Source organism: Eschscholzia californica, unplaced genomic scaffold (genome assembly GCF_041429995.1).
Source record: "Eschscholzia californica isolate CP2 unplaced genomic scaffold, dmEscCali1.0.p SCAF_3, whole genome shotgun sequence".
Taxonomy (NCBI): Eukaryota; Viridiplantae; Streptophyta; class Magnoliopsida; order Ranunculales; family Papaveraceae; genus Eschscholzia; species Eschscholzia californica.
The window spans coordinates 46,929,313-46,945,854 of record NW_028238420.1 but is presented as its reverse complement, the minus strand read 5'-3'; the positions used below and the strand labels follow the sequence as shown (position 1 = coordinate 46,945,854).

The following is a 16,542-nucleotide window of genomic DNA, read 5'->3' as shown; positions in this document are numbered from 1 at the left end:
CTCTTTCTGACCTTCGCTTTTCAACGGACTCTTTCTTGTCTCTCTAATGATCACCAGTGAGTAGACTTCATAACCAACACTACCCGAAGCAAGAGATAAAATGATAGACTAGACGCTAGAACTCTTCTTATTTCGATGTTGGGTGTTTGTGTTTTTGGTAGTGTTGTGGACATTATCAGTCGGTTAAACCGCAACCCTATATTGTTGAGTGGGGTTAAACCGCAACCCCATAGTGAGGTTACTCTGGAAAAGATTTTATTTGTCTGGGGTGGGCTTACCTTGGGTGACCAAAATCCAAAACAAACCAATAGTTATTTGCCATGTCTGCACAAAATATACATGTGTCAGCCAATGTGGTCAGCTTCGACACGGCCCGTATCATCACATAAAACACACATTCCGACTCCAACTATTTTTTCACTGACCTCGACCAGGAATCTTTAATGGCTTCCCTTCTTCTTCAACCTCCCTCCAACTTAATTTACTATCAGACCCTTTGCTCCACCAGAAATTCCATTCATACCCAATTCCTCCTACCTCAAAAACCCCACAAGAAAAACCACATCTTCCTCAATAGACCACTCAAAATCTCATTTGCACTTGCAGAATCAGATTCTCCTAAATCAATTGATCAAGAAATCCAAACCCTTCTTAAAGAACTCTCTGTAAGCTTACTATCCCATTTCTAGGGTTAGGATTTGTTTAATTTTCTGTTTAACATAAATATTGAACTTTTTCCTTTGTTTGTTTTGCAGGATAGTTTTGCACTTCCTACAGATTATTTTGCTCAACTCCCTAATGATCTTCGTCTTGATGTAAGTATGTTTAGGGTTTTAAATACTAGTTTTGACCTAATTGATAGTTTTTTGATTTCTGATTAAGAGTTTGGAAATGTGATTTGGGAAATTTTGAAGCTAAATGATGCAGCTTTTGACCTTTCTAATGGACCTGTCCTTGATGAGGTTAGTGATTTGGTTTATAGTCCCTTCTTTGAAGTAAATTTATGATATCATTGTATCATGATCATTTTTACTTGATTGATTAGTATAAGAGATATTTGAAAAGAAAAATTAGGGATTATGATAGAAACTTGTCAATTTTTAATTCCATAAGCTTAAACTCTAAAAAAAATCGAATTATAAGCGAATGTGTGAATGATGCATCTAGTGTTTGCTTAGGCCTCTGCTTTTTGTCGATCATACCAATTTGTTGTCAATCATTTGAACAATGCTAGGGAACAAGAAAAACCAGGCAGACTTTGATTTGTTATCAATCATTTGAAAATCGCTAGGGAACAAGAAAACAAGGCAAACTCTAGAAAAATCATATGTGACTTGCCATGATTCGTGCTTCCGATTATTTTGATTCACTGAACCGTGAATATGGCAAGCCACATAAGATTTTTATCTAGAGTCTGCCTAGTTTTTCTTGTTCTCTAGAAAGAATCCAGTCATTTAGACACATAATTTTTTTTTTCGAACTATTACCACCATTGAGTTTTAAATTTGCCTTTGTTAATTAAGCGATAATTATAGTAACATAAATAGTACGAATGAACGAGTTCATATATTTTATCGAACTCTCTCCAGTGTGGTCAAGAGATGGGAGAGGCACTGCTAAATCTTTCACGAGCATGGGAAGTAGCTGATACTTCAACATCTTTCAGTATAGCGGGCAAGCTCCCATCGATAACGAAGTCTTTATCAGAAAATGCCAAATCAGGCAAGTACCATAGATTTTTACATATATTTGGTTTTTGTTTGTAAGGTTATTGTTTCTCCTTTTGACCGTCTTTTCTGTTACTTCATTTGGTCTAGCATTTGGCAAGCGCTTAATATCATCAGGTAGGAGATTTCAGTCAATGGGTCAGTATGGTCAAGGCGAGTTACAAAGGGTAATCCCTTGTACTAAAACAATTTCAAATCTATGACTAGCATTTTTTTATCTTCGTTTAGTGGTTTAGTCCTGTAAAAGGTTGGTCTCTAAACCCTAAACTGAACAACCAGCCGGCTAAGCAGAACGGTTGAACTAGTTTTGTATCAATGCTTGTAAAACAAACAGATTGCTAAAGCAATGATTGGGGCTGGTAAACTACTTTCTGAAAGTTCTATGACCACGGCAAGCGATGAAAAACCTGAAAACGAGAGTAGAATGCTAAAGGTAATCTTTCGATTGTTCTAGCTTTCTTATAGTCAGTTAACAATACGCAAGCCCTTCAAAGTAATTTTACATGCTCTTTTTATCGTCGACTTCAGTTTGGAAGCCTACAAGTCGAGTTAACGCCAACGAAAGCCTACATTGGAGCTGCAATAGCTTTTGTTTTCGGGTAATTATTAATGACGAACTATCAGTACTTCTATCTAGCTACTTCTCTTTGTAAGTGGCGGGATCAATTCCGAGCCAAACTTTACTAATTAATATGGATATCGAAATTTAGGATTCTCTCTTGGGAATTAGGTCAAGGAGTCCAAAGCATGCCAGAGAGCTCACTGCAGTATGCAAATGATAATGCATTGGCGCTAGCTAAGGTACTCCAAAACTAGATGTATTTATTTTCGATGAGAATAGCTTGTTTTTCTTGGTTGCAAACCCGTTGCCTAGTATAATGTGGGTAATGGTTAAATGCTTTTTTTTTTTTCTCGGAAGGGTAACGGTCATATGCTTTTTGGTTGATTCTGATAGTTTTCTTCTCAATGCAGTCCTTAAGAGGAGCCTTACTTGCGACTTGCTATTCATCAGCAATCTTGTCGGCCATTTCCACTGGAGGACTCATTTTATTAGGGAGACAACTTAAATCGAAGAATCAGTGAATCACTTTATCGAGCCTGATTAGGCTTGCTTGTATAAATTTGTATCGCTACAAGTGAAAGTTCTAAATGAGTATATGTGAATAAAGCCTTAAAACATACACTTAAAACATAATCATTGACGTTATCAGCTACTCTAGTTCAAATATCTAGGTTTTCATTGGAGCGTATGTGTGTTTGTTGTTTTTTTCGCACTAGACCGGTGAAGTTTAATGTAGTTAGATTGTGAAAATCCTGAGACAGGTGAAGTATAATGTAGCTGGATTATAAAAACCCGAGCATAAGATGATTAAGGTCTTCCAGCCCTCAAAGACTCAAAATCTAGTCTAAACTTTATAAACACATTGCCTTTTTGTTATGTAGTTGTTTCAGCTCATCCTTAGCAATATTGTCAGCTTTGACACTTTCCAGGTCCACGACTTCAAAATGAGCCGGTAGGAAGATCTTTACTTCTCAAATTTTTGATACTGTCAGCATAACTCTGGCACTTCCCATCCCCAAGTCTTTGATTTCGTTGGGAAGAACCTTGACGATATGGAAACCCCTTGAACCCCTAGCTATAAGGAAACAAACCCAGACGTCGCCCAAAAGAGAGAAGAGAGGAGAATACATGCCGATATAGAATTAGAGACGACAAAGTGTGAGAAAAAATAACAATGGCGGTCCGAGGTGGTGACGAAGATTCAGATGAGGGGGTAAAAAAAAATTCTTGTTTTTTTGTATTTTAAAATAAGATTTCCAAACTAATTGAAATGACCTATAATTCTTCGTGCCCCAACCAAAATTCGATGCCCCAACCAAAATTCGATGCCCCAAAGCACCATATTGGACCTAGGAATTTTGCAACAAAAAACCCCGCAAAAACCTTTTCTTTCTTCTCCCTCTTTTCTCCCCACCCTTCCCACAACCACAGCCATGGCGGCCGAGGTTTCTGCTTCTACTCCTTCCATTAACCAAAAAGAATCAACGAAGAAGAAACGAAAGCAAAAACCTAACAAGAAATCAAAAGTAGAGTTAGCAGAACGTGTGAATGCATTGCCATGGAGTCAATCTCTTCCTGAACACGATGATCCTTTTGCCGCCGCTCCTTTAGGACCTTCTGGTGACCTAGAAGGAGGTCTTTCTCTCTCTCTCTCTCTCTCTCCCTATCCCTGTCTTCTTTCTCTTTCTCGTCAATTGATTTTTGTTACATTTCAGTGAAGATAATAATTAAGTTTGAGGATTTGAATAATTTCTGTTTTAAAACTGCAGGTTTCTTATCTCTTGAAGAGATTGATGAATCGGAGTATGGATTTTTGATTCCTGAAACTTCAATTTCATCTAATAAATCGAAGAAACGGACTAGTCAATCTGTGGTTGAGGTGTCTGCTGATGGTTCTGGTGATGCTAGTGAAGAGGCTGTTGAGAAGAAGGTGAAGAAACAGAAAATCAAAAAGAAGAAGAAGAAAAGTGGGAAAGCTTCTGGTTAGTTTTTTTGAAGCTCTTAATTAAATTCTCAATTTTCTCAAAAACAAAATTGGATAATGCAAGAGATTAAGTCTGTGTTTTACATGTATAAACTTGCTATGATTAATTGAATTCGGTGATACTGTTAGTAATGTGTAAATTTAGTAACTAAATGTAAATTCTATGAGTTGAAACAAATTTATCAGGGTTTTGCTTGACATTTTTGCTTTTGAACTTGTAATCTACAGAATTGAGTGTTGATGATTCAACCAATGTTTCGGTTGAAGAGAAAGAGACCAACGATAGTGAAGTCCTTAACGAGGAGGCAGAAGTTGACGAAACTGAATTTTATGCGTGGAATGAGTTGAGACTCCATCCTTTGCTTATGAAATCAATTTACAAGATTGGGTTCAAAGAACCAACACCTATACAAAAAGTTTGTATACCAGCTGCTGCACATCAAGGAAAGGTTGGTTTGACACTAGTGAGTTGCGATTAGTAAGAACTAGTTGATGTTTTTGGTGTTGATATTGGTTTCGTGTATAGGATGTGATTGGGGCTGCTGAAACGGGATCAGGGAAAACACTTGCTTTTGGGCTTCCAATTTTGCAACGTCTCCTTCAAGAACGAGAGAAAGCCGAAATGTCTCTTACAGAGAGAGCAAATGATGTGGGGAAAGGTGTGCATGGAAGTGCTCTTCGAGCTCTTATCTTGACTCCAACTAGGGAGCTCGCTATCCAGGTAGCTACAATTTCTAAAAACAATTGGTTTCATTGTGTAAGTAGAATCGATCGTATATCAGTGGATAAAAACTCCCTATAGAACCAGATTACGATAATCAATGAGTTGCACCAAACTAGATCAGGCTCTAACAAATAAAACTATTAGCTAGTTATACCTTATTATCATATAGAAAACATGTCTTTGGCACTGCCGAAGGGTAATATTTATTGGGGATTTCTTCGAATCATTGTTCTTTTAACAGAAAGAAGCTTCAAATCGTAGTTAATAACTTTTACAGAGGCTGCTTATCTCTTTTGACCTCTATGTCTGTTATTTATCACTTAACTATCATTTTTGGTTTGTGGTTCTTTGTACAGGTTACTGATCATCTCAAGGCAGTGACTAAAATGACCAATATCAGGGCGGTTGCCATTGTCGGTGGGATGTCGACAGAGAAACAGGAAAGACTTTTAAAAACAAGACCCGAGATTGTTGTTGGAACTCCAGGGAGACTGTGGGAGCTTATGTCAGGAGGAGATCAGCACCTTGTTGAGGTAGTGCTTAATGCCTTAATTGTAATATTGTATATGGATTATTAATGCAGTAATGTTGATCCCCTCTAACTGCAACTCTGCTTGCTATGGTGTTATCTTTCGTAGAATGTTAGGAAGAGCTTGTTGCTTTCTAATTCACGATATCCACAGAAAGACGAGTAATGCTGGTACTAGGTTTTAATGTAGCTCTCCCAAACATGCAGTATTAATTTTCTTAGTTTGGTTGACTGACAAGTTGAAAAATGGGCACATAAATCATCGAATTTCCTACTGAAATGAGTTTTTTGTAAGATTGTTTGGCTATTTATGAGTTGCGATCTCTTGCCATTCATGTCATTGAAATTGATGCATTACTATTTCTAACCAATGTATCCATTCTGCAGCTGCATTCATTATCTTTTTTCGTGTTGGATGAAGCTGATCGTATGATACAAAGTGGTCATTTCCAAGAGTTGCAGTCTATCATTGACATGCTACCCATGCCTAGCAGTTCAGGGCATAATGAAGTTACTCAAAATTGTGTTACTGTTTCAAATGTCCAACTGAAAAAGAGACAAACATTTGTTTTCTCCGCTACTATAGCATTGTCTCCTGATTTTCGTAAAAAGCTAAAGCGTGGATCACTTGCATCAAAACATTCGAGGAATGATGAATTGAGTTCTATTGAAAGTCTTTCTGAACGAGCAGGAATGAGAGCTGATGCTGCAATATTTGATTTGACGAGTGCTTCCATTATGGCAAATAAACTGGAAGAGTCTTTTCTCGAGTAAGTTGTTTTTTTTCAGCATGATATAGAATTGTCAGAGCTCATCCATGTAAATCGGCTACTTCATTCCATATATTATTATTAAATAAGTGTATTTATTTATTTTATGTTCAAGAGTTGGGTCAAATTTTTAACCAGAGTTAACATCAGGATAGACAAAGTAATAAAATTTCAACTTTTAATCTACTTTTAACATTAATTAGATACAGCCACATGTCAGAGAATGAGGTTTACCAACCACAGGAAAAAACTAGATGCTTATACTAGAATCCATCAACAGTGTTACCTTACTTACCTGTCACTTTTAATGAATTTGGTCGTTCAAGCAATAAGCATGCTAAAGTATTGTTTGTTCAGATGCAAGGAAGAAGATAAAGATGCATATTTGTATTATATTTTGAGCGTCCATGGGCAAGGCCGCACAATTGTTTTCTGCACATCAATAGCAGCTCTACGTCATATATCAGCTCATCTGCGCATCCTTGGTGTCAATGTTTGGACTCTTCATGCTCAAATGCAGCAACGAGCACGTTTGAAGGTATTTTTTTCATTTCAAATTTCCCATTTTCTCCACTCTTAGTGTTTCTCCTTTCTCCGGTATCTTCTCGTATATAGGAAAAGACGATGATACTAAGATGTAATAATAATACCTCGTTCAAGCGGTAGAATGCATGACCAATGAATTCAGCTACATGCTGTGGAATGCATTATCTACATTTTATTGAAGGGTCACATGTTCTAGGTGTCGTGTCACTGGATTGTTTCGTTCTTAATTCTCACCCTAAATTAGATATACTAATATCATTGAAAGAGTCAAGTTCTCAATTCGTCACATAGAATTATAGATAACCATTTTGAGAGATTTCCGTAATGTATTTGAGTCCACTAATCTGTACACGTGTGATGTTCAATTTATTTCATAATTTCTTTTGGTCGTATGTTAGTGATGATGTTATTCTTTTCATTGTCTCGTCTTGTGTAGGCAATGGACCGCTTTCGAGGGAGTGCAAATGGTATACTTATTGCGACCGATGTTGCAGCAAGAGGTCTTGATATTCCTGGCGTTCGAACTGTCGTCCACTATCAGCTTCCACATTCGGCCGATGTAAGTAAATTCATAGGGAAGCTAAGGTGAATTTTTAAGTGTTATGTTTCCTCGGATATTATTTCTTAGCTTAACTAATGTTATCTATTTTAGGTTTATGTTCATAGAAGTGGAAGAACTGCAAGAGCATCTGCAGATGGTTGCTCCATTGCATTAATCTCACCAAATGATAAATCGAAGTTCGCCTCCCTGTGCAAATCTTTTTCAAAGGTAGTTTCTCTTTGCAAGTTATTTTTCCCCATCTTGATTAGAGCTTAATATGAGGATATGTATGCCGCAACTGCTCATTTCGGAAGCCTTAAATTTCTTAGTACTTTCTGGCCCGTGGGGTTTTGTTTAGACAATCCGACTACAAGTCTACAACATGCTTTTTTAATCTTATTAGGATCTTTGTAGGTGAAGTGTATAGTTCTATATACTGGATACCTCATAACCTAATTTTTGATATTTTATTTGTGTAAATGTTTCAGATATCTAATGATTGTCTGCCTTACTAGAATCTGCTCTCTTTTACAGGAAAGTCTTAAACGGTTCCCCATAGATAGCTCATTAATACCAGAGATTACAAAACGACTATCTCTTGCTCGTCAAATAGACAAGATTTCGCGAAAAGACTCCAAGGTAATTAGATATTTTAATTGCTAAAAATACTGCAAAAGTCCCAGTTTATATGTTCTTTCATTGTTGCAAGATAGTTGTATTTCCTTGGTTTGGTCTGAACAAGTTTTCGGAGTGATCAGCTACAGAAATTAGATATAATTTTTTTCACATGTTTCATATTCTTCGGACCTTTCATGATGTTCTCAGGAAAAAGCGGATAAAACATGGTTTCAACGTCAGGCCGAATCAGTTGAATTAGTTATAGAGGATAGTGACAGTGAAGAAGATATAGTGAACAGTTCTAAGAAAAGGAAACTCAGTTCTTTACAGTTGGAAAAGTTGCAGGAGGTATCTTTTAACCTTGAACATTCTTTTTATCGTAAAACTAGATGTACTTGGCTTCGTAATCAGAAAATATTTATTTGAATATCTATCAGTTGATCTTATTCTGTTATATGTTACTATTTTCAGGAGTTGAAGGCACTGCTTTCCAGGCCATTGCAGCCAAAATCATTTTCACATCGCTTTTGGGCTGGGGTATGTTTATCGATCAATGACTTCATTTCCACTAACCATTATCATTGAGTTGTTAACCGATTCGATATTTATTATAGATTCTCTGTTAGTATTTCATTCGATGTCTGGTGTTTATAATCAATTGATTTGTGTGCTTTTATAAGTTTTACTATTATAAAAAAATTTCCCGTTTTGTCGTGCTTTTCAGTCTGGTGTTTCACCACTACTTCAAAATCAATTCAAACAATTAGCAACAAACAAAGAAGGTGGTAAAAATGCAGGAGAAAACAAAAGAAGCAAATTAGTAGTTATTGGACAGGATTGTATCGAGCCACTTCAAGCTCTTCGTAGTGGCGGGCATGAGGTATACTATAAACCTTGATTCCGATGTTATTTTCATATATTGACCCCTATTTATAGAACGCAAGCAAAGGAATGTAGAATGTTAATCTTGGTAAACCATACGTACTTTTCAGGTCTCCATGGATGTGAAAGGGAATGGAGAAAAGCGAAGGAATGTAGATAATGCGAGAAGAAAGAAAATGCAAGAAAAGAAACGTATACCTATTTCCCCACCCAAATCCTCTCTCCCTCTCTTTCTCTTTCCGCTGTTTTGTTTTGATCATGTTTAAATGACTTTGTCTCTATGGCAGGTTTACATGACCAGCGTAGAAAAGAGAAGAAAAGACTGAAAACCAACGAGGAGTAGAAGAATTTATTCTGTGTGTTCGGAAAAGGAAATGGAGGACCAAGAGACCTACTTATTTCTTATGTAGGTCAGAATCAAACTCGCTTTTGCCCTTTTTCTTTTCTTTTGTGCTAGAACTTGTGAGAATACTAGGGTTAAGACGGATTACTTTAGGCTCTGTGTAGCAAACATGATGGCATGTAGTTTGCCCACAATAGTCAAAACTGTTTTGAGGTATTAAATTAAGTTATTCATCAATTTAAGTAAAATATCATTTATTAAATGTGATTTTTTTTTACCATAGTTTTAATAAATTTTAAATTTGTGAAATTCAAATAGCATTTGTAATTAAAAACATTATTATTAAAATCTAAATCAGATACATCTGTTTAAGAACTATGAAGGAGGTGGGAAGTTATTGTCACCAATGATGGAGACTAAAACCTTCTTATTAGTTGTGATTTTGTAGTTTTATTAGTTTGACCTTTTCTTAATGCTTACATAATATAGTTGAAAAGATGTAACATAAAATAAACCCTAGATTTAAATATTGAGCTATTGGATTTGATTAAAGGCCATAGTTTTGAATATTTTATTATTTGAATACAAAAAACACATCCAAACTACCACTTTCTTTTGTTTTTTCAATTTAAATTAGTAAGTCCATGAATAATAACTTTGCATCTAACATCATCCTTGCATGTCAACCACAAAAGCTATCATCCTTGTGACTTGTGAGTATTATACTACTACCATTTATTTACTATGGATTCCATCTTTTACTATCTTTAAATGATTGGACACTGAAGTATTTTTTGTCGGGTACTCTCGTATTTTTGGACATTGAGTACTTGCCGATATCCTAGTCAATTTGGTCCGGATAATTACATTGTATGTACTATTGTTGATGAAGATAGGAAGAAACCATAGAGAGAATAAGTATAACAAACTCAAACTAAAGAAGTAAAAATAAATAAATAAAATGAGGAGAGGTAATGGTAAAACTGGAATAGAATTAAAAGTGATGACGAAAATTCTCCAAAAGGGACTAAGTATTTAGAAAAGATTCTACCTTAAATAGAAAATTAGAGGGTCATTGGAGAAATAAGCCATGTTATTTATTTTCTTCAAATCATGCCACCCCTACTCTCTTCATCAAAAAAAAAATGAAAGAAAGAAAAGAAAATGGAACCCTTCTCTAAATAAGCTATAATTTGCTTTTTGGAATCTCAACCATATTATTATTATAAGTACTTATGAATCTTCTTTAAGAAAAGTCTTATTGAATCTGTAATAGAATAAGCACTTTTTCGTGTTTTTACTTTTCTTGTTTCTCACACGCATCTCACTTTCATTGGAATGAATTGATTTTTGTTAAAACTGGATGTTTATACCACAAACAGGTTACATCTCATAAAATAATAATTTAATGCTTCTATCTTCTTTTTGATAATAATATTACAGTTAATTTATATAAAATTAACACAAAATTGAGACGTGGTGATTAGTTACTGTGTAAATCGTCATTAGTGACGATTTTTTAGATGTAGACTCCTATTTATAAACGATTATTCTCAAAATCTAATTAATTTTTATTTTAGTGTCACAATAAATTCAATCATCTTGTACCAAGGAATCCTTGAGGGATTTCAACAAAAACAAATTGTTGAGGGCCATTTCAGAATATTGAACAAATATGAGTACTAAATTCTTGAGTTGGTCACAAAATGTAGATCAAACTACAATTAAACCTATATTTTTTTTTATATGGACTAAGACGATAGTATTACAAGACATTGTTACATTGTCAAGATGCGATAAGTACAATAACATTTTGATTTAAATCCTTAAAGGTCAGCTTAAGGGGCCTAAATTCTAACTAACTTCGTTTATTTAAATTATATTCTATAAATCCTGAATTTTTTGCACTTTCATTGGATCGAACTTGAGATATCCGTATTGTGGAGTGAGCATCCACCCACTACACCAAGAAGTGGTGGTCAAAATTAAATCTATTTTTAAACTCAGAAAGAGTGATTCGAATTTTTCATAACATGTGTTTTTGACAATTCCAATATAATCCTAACATTTTTCACATCTATATCTGCATTCAATATTTTCTCTTTTTGGATTTAGACATTTTTTCCCATTACAACCGTTCTTTTAACGTGATTCCTCAATTTGCCAATAAAAATATAGACAAAGAATATTCTATGTTCTTTATTTATTAACTAGTATAACGTATTGTATAGAAATGATAAACTGATTCCTCACTATTGGCGAGATGCCTAAACTGCTAAAAAGAAATCTAATTCGCTTTAAGTTGACGGACAGGATTTAGAAAGAAAAGTGATTCTGATTTTGATTAGTCGGAAATGGGTCATCTATGTAGATTTTGCCATTCCACCTAAATTGTTCTGGATTTTGTTGTCTATGGTTTCGGGAGGAATATCATTTTTCTACTTGCAAACTACCTAAGCTAGGTGGGAAAGAGTCCGACCCTTTTGTATCGGAATCTCCACATGGCCTCTCTCTCTCTATATAACCGGACAACCACTTTGAATCTTTTCCTTCCCAAATCAACCAACTCCCCCCCCCCTCTTTCTCTCTCTCTAAACTCTCTCCAACTTTCTCTCAGTCTCCAACTCTGTTTCTGAACTCTCTCTGTCTTCTCTTTCATACCCTGTTTCTAAAACTCTCTGTTTCTGAAACTCACTCTCTTTCATACTCTACTTCTGAAATTTTCTCTCTCATACTCTGTTTTTGAAACTCCTCTTTATACACCCTTATACCAAGTTCTTCACAATCTCTCCACCTTTAAAACAGGGAAAAAAACAGAACCCAAACAAGTAAATTTCTCTCTCTATTACCACACAAATCATGGCATCCCTAACTTGCTCCCCCACAGATTTATCCCAACTTTTCACATCAACCACAAACGCAACAGCAGCAGCAACATACATCTGCAGTCGTTTCGACACAGTATCGAACAAACTCGTCGATGCTACTTTCGCAATCGATACAACTTACCTTCTCTTCTCTGCTTACCTAGTTTTCGCTATGCAATTAGGGTTTGCAATGCTCTGTGCTGGTTCAGTCCGAGCCAAAAACACAATGAATATAATGTTAACAAATGTATTAGACGCAGCAGCTGGTGGTCTATTCTATTATCTATTCGGTTTCGCTTTCTCCTTTGGTTCTCCTTCAAATGGGTTCATTGGCAAACACTTTTTCGGGTTAAAAGAGTTTCCGTCTCCGAATTTCGATTACAGTTACTTTTTATATCAATGGGCATTTGCTATAGCAGCAGCTGGTATAACTAGTGGTTCAATTGCTGAAAGAACTCAATTTGTTGCTTACTTGATTTACTCTGCTTTTTTAACTGGTTTTGTTTACCCTGTTGTTTCTCATTGGTTTTGGTCATCTGATGGTTGGGCAAGCCCTAATAGAACTCATAATCTTTTATTTGATTCTGGGGTGATTGATTTTGCTGGTTCTGGTGTTGTTCATATGGTGGGTGGTATTGCAGGTTTATGGGGTGCCCTAATTGAAGGACCAAGAATTGGTAGATTTGATCATACTGGTAGATCAGTTGCCCTAAAAGGACATAGTGCTTCATTAGTAGTTTTAGGTACTTTTTTGCTTTGGTTTGGTTGGTATGGATTTAACCCAGGTTCATTTGTCAATATCTTGAAAGCTTATGATGATAATGGTACTGGAACTTATTATGGTCAATGGAGTGCTATAGGAAGAACAGCAGTAACAACAACCCTAGCTGGTTGTACAGCTGCTCTTACAACCCTATTTGGTAAAAGATTACTAGTTGGTCATTGGAATGTTACTGATGTTTGTAATGGATTATTAGGTGGATTTGCTGCCATTACTGCTGGTTGTTCAGTTGTTGAACCATGGGCAGCCATTATTTGTGGATTTATAGCTTCAGGAGTGTTAATTGGGTGTAATAAACTCGCCGAAAAATTCAAATATGATGATCCACTTGAAGCTGCACAATTACATGGAGGTTGTGGTACTTGGGGTATAATTTTTACGGCTTTATTCGCTAAAGAAGCTTATGTTAATGAAGTTTATCCAGGAAGACCAGGTAGACCTTATGGGTTGTTAATGGGTGGTGGTGGAAAATTATTAGGAGCTCATTTGATTCAAATTTTAGTTATTATTGGTTGGGTAAGTGTCACAATGGGTCCTCTATTTTATATTCTTAATAAATTGAAACTTTTGAGGATTTCAAATGAAGATGAAATGCAAGGAATGGATTTAACTAGACATGGTGGATTTGCTTATGTTTATCATGATGAATTTGATGATGATTCTTTAAATAGAAATGGTGGATTGAAAAGAGTTGAACCTACTTCAAGAACTCCTAATACTAATCAATCTAATTCACCATCTCTTGTTTAGGGTTTTGATTTTGTTGATTTTTTTGGGGAGGAATTGTGTGATTGAATGAAGAAGCTATTGATTGCTGCGTTTGGGTTGTTCTTGTTTGAAGAAAAGAAATTGTGTTCATATTTTATTTTTTTAGTACTTGTTTGGTCCCAAGATAATGTTTAATAAATTGAGAATGAGATTGATTTTAATTTGTTATTATGAGGCCTAGGGTAGTTTCAAATTTTCAAGAACCAGTTGGCATTTGTTGGAAAAAGAGTTCTTGTGAATCTAGAAACCTTTAAGAAACCTTTTCAATGAATCATGAATGAGAGAGAGTATCAAATTCTCTCAATAGTGTTACATAACCAGAAAAATGAGGCAGAAATTTTATTTGGCTTGCCCCAATTAGTTGTTTAATGGATCGAAATCACCGAAAATCTATATAGGATTTCTACTACAGTCTATCTGGTTTTCTTGTTCTTTAGCGTTTTTCGTTTTCTTTTGGGTTGAAACCAATTTGGCCCCATAATGATCAACTCGCTAAACTGTTTCAATAAAAAAAACTCGGTAAACCAACATTTTATAGATAACTAGGTTTCTGTGTGGTTCTCTTGGCTGACATAGTCACATAGTTTATACTCCATATAACATATTATAAAGAAACAAGAATTTCAACTTCAATGAAATAAATACTTCTCATTTTATCTTGTGTCTCTATTCTCTGATGGGAAAGTTCAACTTCATTGTACATTCATATTGTCAATTCAACTATGTTTATATTTTCTTGGATTGTTTAACAAGAACATGATCATCACAAACATTACTATCAATCACTAATTTGTCAAATTATTAGAAAACAAAATCACCAAATTTTCAAAACCTTGTATTGTTTATTTGTTTGGAGGAAATATTTTTGTTTATTAGGGTTTGTTGTAAATCCACATAGGTACCTTATCGTTTTTAAATAACTATTGGTTTGAAGTTTGAACTTTTAGACAGAAAAAAGAGATTCAATAGTATGACATAATAATGTTGCTCAAGTTGAGAAACCCATTGATTTTCAACCTAAAATCATCACTTGGTGGGTTTTCTTGTTTTATAAACTTTTTTTCCCAAGGAAATTTTGTCTTATGCACATTATGTGATCCTACTAGAAAGTTTTTTTTTTCCTTTGAGATTTCTCTTTATACAATCCTGAATTTAGAATCTAATCTAAACACACAAAAAGAAGTACATGAATGTTTACCAATAAATAAATGGACACTCGGGGCTAAAACCATATTTTTCTTTTAAGATTAAAACATTATTGTACTAAGAATGGGGTTATTTATCATTCGAGGTAAAAGAAAAAATAAGACATCGTAATAGTAGTAATTGTGAGAGTAGTCCTGCAAGAATATAATGTACAAGTTTTTTCTGTTGAATGCAAATTTATTTCTTCACAACCAATACTCTCAAAATCCATCAAAATTTCAACCAAATTGGGCTCTCTCTTTAGGAATATTAAGCTTCACATAAAAAGTGCAAGTCAACAAACACAACTTTTCCAAGAGCAAGATACATCTCCTCTTCCCCACTTAGAACAAACATCATTCTTCTTTGCAAGAAACCCACTTTCTAGCACTTGTGTATTTGTTTATACTTTTTGATTGACCATTAACCTCCAACATGGGAAAAGAAGAATCTCCCCCAATCATATATAAGTACCCATATGTAATGATTAACCCTCGACCGAGTTACAATAATAAAAATAATTCTCTCGCGATATTCTTTTGAAGTCACTAGTAGAGACTTTGTTATTAATACGTTGAGGAAGACATTGAATAAAATTTCAATGTAATGGTAGCACTCCTGAAGACGCTATCTCTTTGAGGATAGTTAAAAAGATCATTGTAATGTCATGTTCCAGTATAGGCATCAACTATGTATATACAAAAGAGGGTCCACTACTTCAATCAAACTTCGTCACGTAACAACAAGGTCACAACAAGGTCGCCATCTCCCTATATAACCAAACACTCCCAAGTGGATTCCAAAAACAAAATTCATGTTATCCATCCAATAATAAATGGAAAATTTTGTTTTTCTGCGAAATTTTGTAAGTGATTGTATGACATAATTAGTTCGACAAATTTACACGACTTCTATAACCGATCTAGTTAATTTGTTGAAACTGAATCTTACTATACAATTGTTGATAATTGCATTCTCCATATTACAAACTATTACTTGGTACAGAGGTTGGATACTCACTTTATAATCCGAAAAATTCAAATTCTTTGGAAGTGAAAATAGTGAATGTATACGACCACTCTACAAAAATTCATGATCCAAATCCATGAATGTATATCTCTACAATCTTCAACCCACTTGTGACTGACTCAGTCAAAGTCAGAAAAGATGTACAGGATGAAGACTTTGTCCATATTCTTATTAATGCTACTACTTCTTCATAGAGTTGCTTTTGCTGACTACACCTCCAAAAAGACTAAAAGAGGTGGATCCCATTTTTAGTAGTAGAGATTACTTGTTTAAAAGCATTCCCATCATGAATCCTATGTTTGGTAGTTGTGTAATCAAAGTGGTATTTTTTAATGAGGCTAGATTCCTAGATGAGGCCAGATTCCTAGATGATTGCTTTAAAATATTGTGTTCCTACAAGCCTTACCATGTTTGTCATAATGACAACCTAAAACATTTTACTCACATTTTTCTTATGTTTCTCTCAAGAACTCAAATTAAAACCAAAGTCTAGATTGATATGAAACAAGATTCCCCTCCATACTGATAAACCAGAAGGGCTTGTACAGTTTATTTTTTTTTAATTTATTGTTAGTGCCTGGGTCAGACACTCAACCTTCCTCGCTTTTCACCATCTCGACCACCCCCGATCACCCTCCAAACCACCCTCTCTATCTCTATATAAGATCAAGTAAGACCGTGCAATT

General features: G+C 35.0%; 3 protein-coding genes across 3 annotated transcripts; all 3 read left to right on the top strand.

Moving 5' to 3' along the window:
• Positions 1–245: 245 nt before the first annotated feature.
• LOC147550957 (LOW protein: ammonium transporter 1-like protein) lies at positions 246–2,972 on the top strand. Its single transcript, XM_086672081.1, has 9 exons — positions 246–665; positions 756–815; positions 915–962; positions 1,590–1,722; positions 1,818–1,894; positions 2,062–2,160; positions 2,256–2,326; positions 2,438–2,528; positions 2,700–2,972. The coding sequence occupies exons 1-9, from the start codon at positions 444–446 to the stop codon at positions 2,808–2,810; spliced, it is 912 nt and encodes a 303-aa protein (XP_086528207.1). The 5' UTR covers positions 246–443; the 3' UTR covers positions 2,811–2,972.
• A 201-nt stretch (positions 2,973–3,173) lies between these two features.
• On the top strand, positions 3,174–9,488 carry LOC147550956 (P-loop containing nucleoside triphosphate hydrolases superfamily protein). Its single transcript, XM_086672078.1, has 15 exons — positions 3,174–3,924; positions 4,059–4,271; positions 4,502–4,722; positions 4,800–4,994; positions 5,354–5,530; positions 5,914–6,296; positions 6,654–6,834; positions 7,279–7,401; positions 7,495–7,611; positions 7,918–8,022; positions 8,209–8,349; positions 8,473–8,538; positions 8,726–8,881; positions 8,994–9,075; positions 9,171–9,488. Exons 1-15 carry the CDS (start codon positions 3,615–3,617, stop codon positions 9,224–9,226), a joined length of 2,526 nt encoding a protein of 841 aa, XP_086528204.1. The 5' UTR covers positions 3,174–3,614; the 3' UTR covers positions 9,227–9,488.
• A 2,184-nt stretch (positions 9,489–11,672) lies between these two features.
• On the top strand, positions 11,673–13,803 carry LOC147550955 (ammonium transporter 1 member 1-like). The gene has a single exon (XM_086672079.1). The coding sequence runs from the start codon at positions 12,086–12,088 to the stop codon at positions 13,622–13,624; it is 1,539 nt and encodes a 512-aa protein (XP_086528205.1). The 5' UTR covers positions 11,673–12,085; the 3' UTR covers positions 13,625–13,803.
• Positions 13,804–16,542: the final 2,739 nt, after the last annotated feature.